Below are 13,526 nucleotides of genomic sequence, written 5' to 3' on the forward strand. Positions count from 1 at the left end.
CTTGAAGACCTCAAGGGCACCAACCATCACTATGGTATGTGTAACCAAACAAAAATACAGGTAAAAAGTGCCTGTTATGGAAGTTAAATTTGTATTTTCAGAATACAATTACCCATTTACTAAAGGAATAAAGCATGTTAACATTAAAGGTGAATTTTGGTGTCACTTAGCTGTGTTTTATTTAGTTGTTTTTAAAAATTCACTTTGCAAAGTGAACGAACGTCTGTCCTTCAGTAAATCAGCCAAAATGCGTTTTGTGTGTACTTAGCTAATAAATTAAAATACGTTGTTTCCAGTAAAGAATATGTACTATTTAAACTAAGCTGAGTATTTAAGTTGAATATTTAACTTCAGCTAATTATACTTTAGCTTTCCACTGTTCAGTGGATATCTGTCTGGCTTACTCAAACAACTGTCAAGGCAAGTGTATTTAAAAGACTTTCGAGCTCTGGTGGCTTCATATGCCTGCTCTAATGCCAGAAATATAAAAGAGCAGTATAAGCTCTGGTATACACCACAAAGTAAATAAATACACTGAAATTATGCAGTGCAATCACTGATATCCTTTTAGTGTCATATGGTGCATATGAGTGCTGTTAATGTAAAAAGAGGAGGATTGTATTTACTTATATTCATCAGAAAGTCTGACATGGTTAACGCCTGACATGTGATTGTTCCAGCTGTGTTATGTCTACAGTTTAAGTCATTTTCATTTTACAGAACAAGAAATGTATGCAATTCTTCAAATTATGCCACTCGATGATTATTATTTAGCTTTCTGGGTTTAATTAAAAAGGTAGATTTGGCTAAATGACTTTTATTTGTGTTTAAAAGCTTAGACATCCAATTCTAATGTTGGAATTTATTGGTTGTCTGGCAATTTTTTTTCCATCTAGATTTGGCTATATTAATCAAAGACTGCCTCCAAAATTGGGGGAATTGGTTTTAACAACAATTTTGTTTTGTGAGGAAAAGCTTGCAGGACCAAATAGCAGTTTTTGGTTTCCTAATTACTAAAAGTGTATACAATAAGACAACCCTTTTATCCAGTGCTACTGGTTTTATTTTTATCCATAGTGCAATAGTCTACTGTACGCCACGCTCCCAGTAAACACCCTTTGTTAACATGTTTGTAATTTAGGAAAATGGACCCATTTCCCTTACTGAATGTCTGATATGTAAATGATTCAGTATTAGCTAGTTTATAACAGCCATCAATCAGATTTAGACCTGAATTGGAATGATATATCATATTCAATACCTGGACCAACCCTCAAGTGAGATGCTTTTTAAATTATAGCAGCAGTAGGGTGTAAAATACACATTAATGTTAATTTAATTGACTATTTGACAAATTTAGTGTTTGTTGGATGACTTTTTCTAGTTCAGCAATTCATTTTACTGGTTGCCTTAAATTTTAATACTGTGAAGGTAGGACCTACAATGTTTAAATTGCATTCATTTATGCAATAAAGAAGGATAAATATAACCATGGCCATACAGCCAACAAGCACTATGTTGGCCTCTGGGCCTCCTGCTTCATGATAATAATTTATATATTATTAAGCACCTACACCATACAATAGGCTAACATACAGCTGGTACCATCAGTATACATACAGTTAACTGTCCAACAAATTAGGCAACCTGCTGACCTTTAATATTTCATCTTGAATAAATATTTGTTCTGTTTAAACTATTCTGCAGTTTTTTAGCTTTGTTTTACCATTAAATTATCTGTATTACAGTGCTTATAACGCAGGAAGGGGAGCTTTCTCCTTACTACTAAAGTTAGTAAAAAAAGTTTGCCTAATAAGTAATGTATTGATAACTTTCCCTTAAAATGTTAAAATCCGAATTGTCAACGTTTTATATTCATGTTAAATATTAGATTTTTATTAGATTTTTTTTGAGCACAACTTGAAGTCACGGCTTCTGTACTGAATCCAGACTTCAGTAACTGAGGGAAACTCCTCCTTCGTAGAACAGATGTGGCAAGCATACAATGGAAACTTCTGTGGCTTATGTGTCTTCAGGCATGTGTTAGTAAGTGAGGTTATCCTGCCGAGATTGTGGGCTGCAGAGTATACATAGGCATTGAAATAAAATGCTTTCACTGTTTAGTAGGGTCAGTTTCGTAAATGGGCCCCCACAAATTGCTCTAGTACCCTTTTTTCAGCATTTGTGTGCGGTTCAGCAAAACATGTTTACTGTAAGGGGCTGACGTAGTGGTCTAAGGTTTCCCTCCTGGACTTGCTCCCAGCTCATAGGCGTTGAGATTTCCCTGTTGGTTCTCTAGACGTAATATGAGGAATTGTCTACTTTTTTTCCTCTCTTCAATGTCTGTATCATTGCAGCTCCTGCTCCCTGTGTTTTTTTTTTTAAATGAAATGTCACTACTTCCTAATGAGTATACTACTCGTTTTATAACTGTAAGGGTCTGGATATTCTCAGTAGAATTCCTTATAGAAACGAAAACTATTTTTTGTTGGCTTCCAAAAGACTGACAAAAGACTAAACAGAGTTCACATTTTATTTTTGCATCATGCTACGGATTATAGGATAATTTTTTTTCTAACTAATAGAGCTAGTTTCATGATTAGAAGAGCTTTAAAATCATTGGTGTTGAGGAGCAGAGCCAAGAAAACTGCTTAGCAACAGGTAAAGATATTTTAGATCCTTATTTATAAGGAAAATTTGAAACTAGAAACTTATTTAAATTATATTTTGATAGTTGCATAGGCATTGATAACTAGTAAAAGTTTGAAGTATAACTTGGTGAAAAATGCAAATACCCAGTAACAATGTTAAGTCCTAGAAAAACAATATTTGCTTTTTTTAAAGAGTTGTAGATGAACTCTACCTGAAACCTTAGTCTTTGTGGGATAAAACATTCCCTAGAGATTTCAACTGTTATATTTTCCAGCAGCAATTTGAGGCCCCTGTCTCCTTGGGCAGGGCCATAGCAGAGGTATAATTCTCATGCACCAATTTCCCAATTGGTTTGTTTATTGTACAGTATACACAAGTTATAGAACAGACTGGGTATTATCCACATCCTTCAAGTCCCTATTGTGAAATGGAGTTCCCAGAATGCATTTGATTTAACTTACATGCAACATCACAAAACTGCAACAATGCACTTCTGTAGACATTGAAGTATTTTTATTAGAACACTTGATAGTGATTTGGGCAATATGCCCTTTTCTGTACTAAAAATGATTAAATATTAAAAGGAACATTCGAATTGTTTATTTATTTGTTAATTTATTATCTTAGCCAATCACCACTTTTTAGTCTGAACACCACTCTTACAATTACTCCTATTTGTCAGCACTACAGTGATAATCACCATATTCTTAAACAGGCCATCAGTTCATGCACACCACTTTTACTATTTATCATTAGGTGTGATGGAGACTGGTGGCTTTTTTAGGACTAAAAGTAGCAGTAAACAGCCTCAGTGATTGTCGATAATCTGCATTCCGCTTCTTTTTTCAAGTATCGATCATGTGTAAAACAAATGAGGAACAGTTACTCCCCTTAGGTGAATTGCGCTTCTTATTACAGTATCTCTATTTTCAACCTTTAGAAGCCTGGGAACAAAACCTGTTACTGCTTTTCTAAGTATATTTTAAAAGTGTTGTTCAAGTTTCCAAAAGTGAACATTTTTCTGATCTTCTAAGTCTAGTATTTTTTGTAATAGAAAATACTGAATTCTGCCTTTCCAGATCTTTATCCCTAACTTGCTTTGATAGCTTCTTGGTCCTCATGATTGTGTTTACCTACAAGTTGTTTTTTTAGCAGCAGGTGTGTGTATTCTGAGATCATGTGATATGTTAATTGCACCGAGGTGGCCTCCATTCACCTAATTATTTCATTTCTGAATGCAGTTGCTGGGCTTGACACAGAAAGGAAGTCAAAACCAGGTCAACTCAACTTTAAAATTTTTAAATTGTAATTTTATATCAATTTTCTCACCTTGATATTTTAAACTGTTTGTGTAGATCAATAATTTAAATGCTAATCAAATACTTTCCTAGCTCCAGATTATACTTTTACAAAATGTGGAGAAGCCAAGGGGCAGCTGGTAGTTACCAGTCTACATCAGATTTAAGTGGGTGTGAAGCTTTCTTCTCAATATGAATCTTGTTTCCTTTTTATTCTGGTTTTTTAACTTATAGTCACACTTTTAGTTTTTGGTGACTGACTTCAGCATTTACCTTTTATATCTGCCTTTGCAGCAGATATAGGCCTTTGGAGTTTATACATAAAAGCGTAGAGTTTACTTTAGCTCAATATTCGTGTTCTTTCAAGAAATGTAAGCTTCTGAAAACTAAGCATCTCAATAATTGGCTTTGCTGTCTCTTCCACTCATCACAGAAGATTGAAGCTGTAAGTGCACTTGTTAGTATCTCTTGGTACCCTCTTTGTATACAAAGGTCTCTGAAAAGATGCCCTAGTATCAGAATATGTATGTGGCAGTAGGGAACATTCAACATCTAACTGGGTATAAAAATAGGATTCCTAACTGGGATACTGAAACAAAAAAAGTGAATTTTTTTTTCTCTCCTTCAGTATACATACCTTTATACTTGTTCATGAATTGAGATCTGGTGATATGGTATGGTGATTTTATGGTACAAAAAGTAATTTTAGATTATGTGGATGGCTCCTGTAACCCGTTAGTCTAATACTTCAACATGTACTTGCATATTGCATATTGCCACAGGCAGAATGTAGTAGGCTATTTGATTGTATATTATAGTTGTTGGGTGAAGGGGAAGTGTGAAAAGTGAGTCCTGGTTCAAGTAGCACCTTGAACGTGAAAGTGTTTTCCATAGTTGCTCTTGCTTTGCTTAAAGTGGAAATAAATGTAACCAGTAGAAAATTGTGAGCAAGCAGGTTGCTTATTGCAGAAGGGGTAAGCACTGCTCCTTCTGCAATGAAATAAACTTACCTGCCTGATCTAAATCTTTTAATTACACTTGCCCTTCTTTACTCTGTCATGGGTGCTGACATCCTTACCCAGGTCGTTAGTTATCTTGATTGGTTGGGCTGAAGTGATGTAGCTTTCACACATGCACTAGAGTTCATTCCCTGCAGTTTGGGGTATGCCAGAACCCCCGGAATTGTACACTGAGCTCTGTACATTTAGGAAAATATTGTGAACAGCCAGGTCCCTTTTGCATGAATCAGTTTACCTAATTTTTCTTTTGTTAAGTTTAGTTCAAGTTTAATGTACTGGTGTACTTATATATGTAAAATTTACACTTTTTTTGCCATTTTGTATTATAAACCTGTTCTAAAAGAAATACATAGACTCCTGATTTCCATATTGATTTGAGGTGGTCTCAAAAGTACTGAAGCCATTGGATCAGAATGACAGCAAAGCAGCTATCATTTTTAGTAGAAGAGGCCAGGCATGGCTAGCTCTCTGTTTCTCTAATAACATTACCGGGTACCTTTAATAGGTAGTTTACACAGCATTCACTCATATAAGGGCAACTTATGTTCAGCTTCCAATTTAGCAGTAAGCCTCACAAAACCTAGTTTAAAAGAAGAAAACCTATTTTGCCAATGATTAAAAAAATATGCACACACAGACATCTGGTATATAAATTTGAGCAGTGATCCCCAGAAGCCCTTAAAGTTTTCTTCTGTTTAGCTCTGGCAGACCTAATATAAACTACTGCTAGGAAGATTTGAATGCTGGCATCACATACACTTTTCCCCCATCCACTGCAAAATCTATTGATTTTTTTTTATTTAATAGCGTTGAGATTTCAGCAACGTAGGAGTGTAACAGAAGAAAAATGAAAAGCCCGCACTTCATCACTGTAAGGCCAGTCACTCTAAGCTGAGAACTGCAAATCGATTTGCCTGAGAATGCAAACGACCCTGATGTTTTTAAGCTAACACAAATACCTGAGTCCTGTTTGAAACAGATTTCTTGCACAAAGAGGCTTCTGTACACAAAATATGATTATTTCAGACATTTGTAATAAATCAGGTTGCTCTGTATTTGAAATGTCTGTATGCATGGGGCGTGAGACTGGCTGCAGAACAAAAAGGGCTTTCACTAAGACAGGCATTTTTTTTTTCTTTAAACATGCAAAAGGCTGTGTGGTCAAGTTCAAAATAACTAATATTTGCATTGCCTAGCCTGTGCGCTGACATACATATTCAGGAGGGGGTTGCTTTGCAGCAATTTGACATCTGATCTCTTGTATGTCAGATTACCACTGTCTTAAAGTCAGTGTTAGTAAAGCAGGTCTTCTAATACACAATTCCTGCATTCAAATTCATGATCAGAATGTATACAAAACAATATTTTAATGCTCCTAACAATACAATTTTTTGAGTTAGTCCTTCCAAATGTAAAGCTTCAGTTTTAGATCAGTGCTCCTAACTTGAAGCATAGGTGCTCTTCTAATGCATAGATCCTTTTCAGTTTCCCCGCATCTTCTTTGTATTGTTGTATTGTTAAGCTATGTATAAAGCTAGATTTTTGTCACCTGAAACAAACATGCGTGATGGTCTCAGGTAAAACTCTAGCATCTGTACAGCTGTTCTCTAAATTTGTGTAGTACTCTGTGGTACAGCATTACTAAACAACCAACACAAATAACCACTGTTGTTTTCTAAAGGGGAGGACGCAGCAGGGGGCCTCCCACTCACCCTTCCCTCATTATAGAACAGAATATTGCTGTCCGTAGAGTGTGCATTTGTTGTACTGTTGCTGTAAACACATCAACAAATCATGAACGATTATTTCCGAACAATTACTGAACTTCTTACACTGGGGGGATCTTTGCGGTACAGGGCCATTGTGATGCCACACAGTCTTGCTTCAAAACTTCACTGAAAGGTCTGTCAACAGGATGGCAGGATACAAATAGTTGTATTTTTCCTGCATATATGATTATCATTTGAGGTAATGAGTAGTCAACCAATAATGATCGAAAAGTTTTCATGTTTGGTAATAGTGGCTATGTGTCATGATATTAACTTAACTTAATAATAATCCATTTTAATTTAGCAAGTCATACTTCAGCTGTTATTTTTACATATCCTTTTGAAAAAGTAATTTTATATGCTTACTGTAAAAAAAAAAAATCGTTTTGTTTTGTTGCAGATGGACATCATGTATGGGAGATGGAAGCCAAGATCGATAAGGAACTTTACAAGCCTGTAAGTATTGTTACAACAGAAATAAAAAGTACAGTTGACATTTTCCTGAGTTTTTAGAGTTTTGAATATACTCTCTTCATACAACAACTATTTTAGTTACCTGATTTTCTGCCTGGTACCATTTTTTCACATTGTATGATTTAATGTGGATTTAACAAGTCCATGTGCCTGATTTAATAAAGCTCTCCTAGATTGGAGAAGATAAACGTTTATCAATGAACCTGGGTGATCCAGCAAACCTGCAATGGATCTCTGGTCCATTCCAGGTTTGCTGGATCACCCAAGTTCACTGATGAAAGTGTATTCTCTCCAGCCTTGGAGAGCTTTAATAAATTAGGTCTCAAAGCAAAACTTTGGATAAAATGGAGATTAGAGCCCCAATGCTTCTGTTACTGGTTTGCTATGGTTTAGTAAATAACAATATGGTGTGAATACTAGTGTGAACACCTGAGAAAGGACCATATTTCTTATATAAGTTATATAATTAACTACAATGTGAATACAATACCACATAAAGTTTTGTCATGATAGGTTAAGTGGGTATTACCAGAATAATATGTAAATCATCTCCTAATTTATGTTGCAGAATTCACTCGTTTTGGAGATCCCACCGTTTCGAAATCAGAGAATATCGAGCCCAGTTCAAGTCAATTTTTACGTCTGTAACGGGAAGAGGAAAAGAAGCCAGTACCAGCAATTCACCTATCTGCCAGCCAATGGTAACATAATGACTCATAAAAATGTTTCTTATGTTTCTCAAGCTGGGTGTTTGCAGTTTTGTTAAAACACAAAAAATGTACAGAGTAATGTTGTTTGAAAAGAATGAAGACTCCACGTTTTCTGTAACACTCCTGGGGGTGTAAGAGGGAGAGTTGCAGTCTCACTAGAAAAGAACTGCTTGTTTTGTTCTGCCTAATCTGAAAAGCATACTACCTGACCTTCCCTTTCACAAACATCCTAGTTAGTGCCAAAAACACACATATTTTCAGACGGCTCAGCTTTTTGACTAGCCTATTTCCTTGGGAGCTCAGACCTCCTGGAGGGCAAACCAACCTTCAACACAAGTGACAGGTGACAGCATGCATTTATATTAGAAATATTGTACATACATATATGTCTGCCCTTTGCGGGGAGTCTTTAGTTTGCATTTAGTTACATTTCACAAAATATATGCTTTAATGATTGCATATCTTTTCTCATTAAGGGTGGGCCAGGAATAATGGGTGGGGATAGGAAGAAAGGACTCACCCGCTCTTTTGGCAGAGACATAGCCGAATCTAGAACCATGAAACAGCTGCTGTTTGGGGTGTGGCTATGGATGGAACAAAGAGCCTTTTTTGACAGGCCATTCCAGGGCAGAGGTATAGCAATATTAACTCAAAGCTAGTTATTTGTTCACACCATGAATTAACCAATGCATCCTGCATGGAAGTGAACCATATCATAGGCTTTTTAAACAGGTACAAAATACAGTATAATAACGATGCAATATGGCCCATGTACATTTTGCTATATTTGCTGCATGGGTGAGAAGCTTAGTCAGTGTAACCTAGTAAACAATATAGACATTAAATCACTTATATACAAACCTTTTTATATTTGATTACATTTATTGTAAAATATTAATGTGAGTTTTTACTGAGATCATTTAATCTTTTTTTTATTGAAGCAAGTGAACATATTTTATTGGCACCTATCTAAAGTGCTTTATTACGTACCTTTTTAATTGATTCCTAATCCATGTTGTATGTGTTATATTTTATGTTTGGTAGGATGTATCTTTATAAATAATGTGTCGATAATTTGTGAGGCAGTATGCTCAGATTTAGATTTGTTTGTCACTTTGATACAATTTTGTAAAATGCACTAAATAACAACTATTCTTCTGAAGCATAACAACCAATCAGATTCTTTCAGTGAAGTATAGGAGAAAGAATCTAGGGATCTGATTGGTTATTTTGAACAAGAAGAAAAGTTCTTGCTTCCAACATTTTGGTAAATAGGACCCAGAACCCTATTGTTCAGGAACCCAACTGTCAATCACTCATTTTCATGAGGATTAGATGTATGGTTCACAACAGAATAAATTTATGCATCTAACAGAACTAGGACCACATATATAGGTTTCAACCAAATTCAGGGTGCCTTACAAACATATTGCGCACATCTGACCTACCTTGCCGTTAATAAATATCGGTGAGCATGCATTTTGTTTGCACTTGATTTGATTTTAGATGTTTCTTAAGGTGCATTCAATGATTCTTGGTTCAGATCACAGAACTAATACCATTTGGCATGGCCAGTTGCAGTCTCGTTGTATGTTAATTGTTGCTTTTGCATCCTGGGCATTAAAATGACTGTACTGCTTAGAGGTTGGCAGAAATGTGGTTAATCCCTGCTGCAACCTCTATCATGTCTGTGGCTATTACTCTTTATAATGTATATTTCTGTGTCATACATTTCCTTCCCTATAATATTCTATTAAATTAAAATTAAATTTACAAAATATTTACAGTAATAATATTTGTTGTAATGTTTGTAAAACCAATATTGCACTGTATATTTGCACTGTACATAACTTTGTTTTTTCTTAATAAATAGGATATTTCATTAAAAAGAATGTCTTTATGTGACTTGTGTATAAGAGAATATATAAAATCAAGAGATTATAAAATGTAGTCTTTGTAAAAAAAAAAAAAAAGACCTTTAAAACTGAGGGATTAACAAAATTGACATTTTATCTTCTTGGTGTTTCGTACATGTAATTGTGTATTGTTAACCAGAAATACATAATTATTAGTTTACTGCATAATATGACTAATATACTATACATAGACCTAAAAACTGTAAAGCACTTGCAGGCATGATTTGTTCTGAGTCCTGGAACCTGGAATTTTGTAGATCTTTAGGTGGGATAAAGCCACTATTCCTACCCCCAGTTCCTACCTACTATCCAGACCTTATGATTTATTAAGATGTGCACAGGACTTTATATATATGCAAACTGGCTGACGCTGAGGGCTCTCCATATTTTTGTGTGGGTGAAAATGCTGAGTGCTGAAAGAACACTATAAAAGTAGGAGTTGGGAAACTTGGGAGTTGGGAAAACTCATTGGACTGCACCTTGTTAGCCAGAGTTAAGTTAGTGGCGGACAAGTAAAAGCATTATTTGTTTTATACTATGGACTTAATGTAAAAAGACTGTCCATATTCTAAAAAAATACTAAATTCTCCTAGATTGTTGGTCTGATCCTAAGCATTTTTACGGACCTAGAATGAGTATACAACTTGAGTCTTCAGCTAATTTTCCCACAGCTTATCACAGAGTTATCTGCAAGCTTTTTTCAGGTGTGACTGAAAGTACTGAAACCAAAAGATCAGCTTTACATCCAAGTAATTACCATCCCTTAGTACAGGTTTAACAATGGCAGTCTACATAATCTTCCAATGGTAGGTCAGCTTTAACAAATGTTGAAATGCTTGTGCTATATCTTACATTGAATGTCTGTGAGGTCTATTTTTAAAGCAGTGAATCTGACATTTCTGGTGGAGAACCAATTACTGCCATTGAAACACACAGGCCTGGAAGATTCTTTACCAGAGAATGTTGCAGTGAATGTCAGACTCCGTGCTCTATAAATAGACCCCTATGAGTTGGTTGATTGTTTTAAAATAGTGCACTCCTTCCTTCAAAGTCATTAAAATAATCAGCATTCAAATGTGTTTTCACCACTCATATTCTTAAAAGAGCTGCCATTCTATCCCCCATGTGTGTGTGTCTGTTATTCAGAACGATGTCTAAAACAAGCAAATAACAATAACTATAATTACAATATAACATATAAGTAATAGAAAAAAAAGAGACAAGTTCTTGAAAACAGAATACCATTGCAATTCATGTTTCCCACCATAGGCCTTTATAAGGTCAAACCAATATATCATGGTGTTATGGCTTCATAGGCAACAGACTGATTCTGCCTACCTGTTTGTGTCTGCCTTTTTCTGATTTTGTATGTAATCTGTTTGTCATCTGTTGCTTCATGTCTATCTGTTTGACTTTTATGTCTGACCACACCTTTGCATCCTTAAAAAAAAGCACCCAGCAGCAAGTTCTTGCACAAACTTTGTTTCAAAACAGCACAACAGCTCAGAACAATCATCCTATTGGCATTTTTATTCTCTTTCTTGCTTTCTTATTAGCATGCAGAAAAGATAGCACATGATAGAAAGTAAAAAAAGACAAATATAACCACTGAACTATTATCAGAAAAATATTGAGACAAGTTCTGTATGGTGCTCATTTTCAGCTGATTTAAAATTTCATCAATATTAAAAAGTAAATTTCAGAATGTTCTCTCTGTGAAAAGGAGATATTCATAATAATGTCTTTACATATAGAAGGTGCAAAAAGCAGGCGTGCTATTTGGTAAACATTCATAGTTTTTAGTTGAAGGAAGAGTCCATAAGTGTTATATCTGTGGTGCGAAGATGAAAGTTTGAGGTTGCTTTTAAAGCACGGAGGTTGGAGGTAGGTTCAGATGGACCTTATCCAGCACTGCAATGGACAATCATTTTTGCTAGTGGGGTACAAAAGCAGCATAGGTCTGAAGAGAGAGGCATGGCTCCCAGGTGAGATAAGGGGCACTAGTTTTATTCATCTTAGTGAATTTGATAAGAATATAGTGGGTGCAGAATGTTAATATAAAGAGGAGAGGGTATATGGGGGGCATCAGTAATAGGTGCAATTTCACTAGCCATAAGAATCACAATCCACTACCTTAACGTGTGATTGGATGACTGAGAAATGGCGCAGTCCTGGGTTCATCCACAAGGGATAGAGATTCATCTGTTGTGGGTTTTTTTTTAGTTTGGAGAAGTCCTTCTCAGCCTAAAAAAAGATTATCATCACATGAGATGAGATATCACCACATTTTTTTATGCAATGCAAAGCTGATTTTATTTGTGGTGGAGGTTCATGAGTAAACTGTGAGGGGGAGTCTATGGGGGTAGCCCCTCTTGTCACCCTTTTGGGAAGATGGGTTCTTTAGTTGTCATCATTGCACATACGTCAGTGTCTTTAGGTTTACTCACTCACTTGGTATGTTCAATATTTAAAGATAGAACACAAAACTTAGGTCTATCTTTCCTGAATTATTGGGATTTTGACCCTTAATGGAACACTGAGACCAATGTTATCAAGATTTACCAAATTTTTACTCAAAATTCATATATTGTTCACACTGTATTTCATTGGAAAATGTGTAACCCTACTTTTACCCATGATTTATAAATTCTCTAAGATGGTTCCAATGCAAAAAATGTGACATTTGGGTAAAAGGTGCATGAGCCCGTTTATAAATAGTAAGTGGATAAATGTAAGATGCAGGAATAAAACTTGATACATTAACATATTGGTATTTTACTAAATAAATGTATCTAGCAAAATAAATAGAGCCACAATGTTATTATGGCCATTCAAAGCAAAATTATCATTAGTCTGCCACACTAACTTCATAGAGAGTCTGTCTTTCCATGTTTTCAGTCTTTCAATAAATATGAACATGGTATAGTTCCAAATGCCCAAAGATATTTGTCCAAGACGTCTTCAAGGCTTTAGACTGCAACATTTTATTTTGAAATGATTTCTCAAGAAACTGGCATATAGTCAGTAGTTATTCTCTTATGGATAGTTGTAGAAAACAGTGAACAGCTCTTGTTTACCGAGATGGGGTGCAACATTCCATTTCTTTTTGGCAAACAAATAAAAGCTAGCATATGAAGAGCAACATATCTGGAGATTAAATATATTTCTGTTTATGTCTTATTGTTAGGTAAACTAAGACCACATTGCTTTCACTGTGCAGTTTACAAGCCAATAACTGGGGGGCTTATGGGGAGGTATCATAGGCAAATGTTCATATAAACGCCTATAAAAAATTTAAAATATATTTTCATTATATGTGTATCAATAGTGTATTTGGAATAATGGCACAAACTTACTCAGGTTCATATACCTTATGGTTCATTTTTTGGGAAATCGCCTAATGGACTACAGAGCCCATTGCTAAGAGTAAATATTAAGGATGGACATACAACACTCATGTTTGGGGTGGGGGGATTGGCTTGGCAGCAGGGGCGACTCTAGCCATTTTTTGGGAGATGTTGTGCTGGGGCTAGGGGTGTAAGAGGCAGGGGTATAGTTGGGGTGTCAAGTGCCTAAATGTTTATTTAAAGCAGACACACAATGTAAAGAAATGCTTAGAAAATTAATATTCTTAATTGTAACAGAAGTAGAGAAGGATGGTGTCGCTGGGAATGTGACCTGGGGCACC

General features: G+C 35.5%; 1 protein-coding gene across 3 annotated transcripts in view; it reads left to right on the forward strand.

The window, feature by feature from the left end:
• The window catches only part of NFATC1 (nuclear factor of activated T cells 1), a 118,199-nt gene that overhangs the window by 56,206 nt on the left and 48,467 nt on the right, over positions 1 to 13,526 (forward strand). For all 3 annotated transcript variants that reach the window (XM_072411555.1, XM_072411556.1, XM_072411557.1), the window contains exons 7-8: positions 7,139 to 7,194; positions 7,781 to 7,913. In XM_072411555.1, coding sequence (XP_072267656.1) covers positions 7,139 to 7,194; positions 7,781 to 7,913 — 189 coding nt within the window. The remainder of the gene's footprint in view (positions 1 to 7,138; positions 7,195 to 7,780; positions 7,914 to 13,526) is intronic.

The sequence above is a fragment of the Pyxicephalus adspersus genome, chromosome 5 (assembly GCF_032062135.1).
Source record: "Pyxicephalus adspersus chromosome 5, UCB_Pads_2.0, whole genome shotgun sequence".
In the NCBI taxonomy this organism is placed as follows: Eukaryota; Metazoa; Chordata; class Amphibia; order Anura; family Pyxicephalidae; genus Pyxicephalus; species Pyxicephalus adspersus.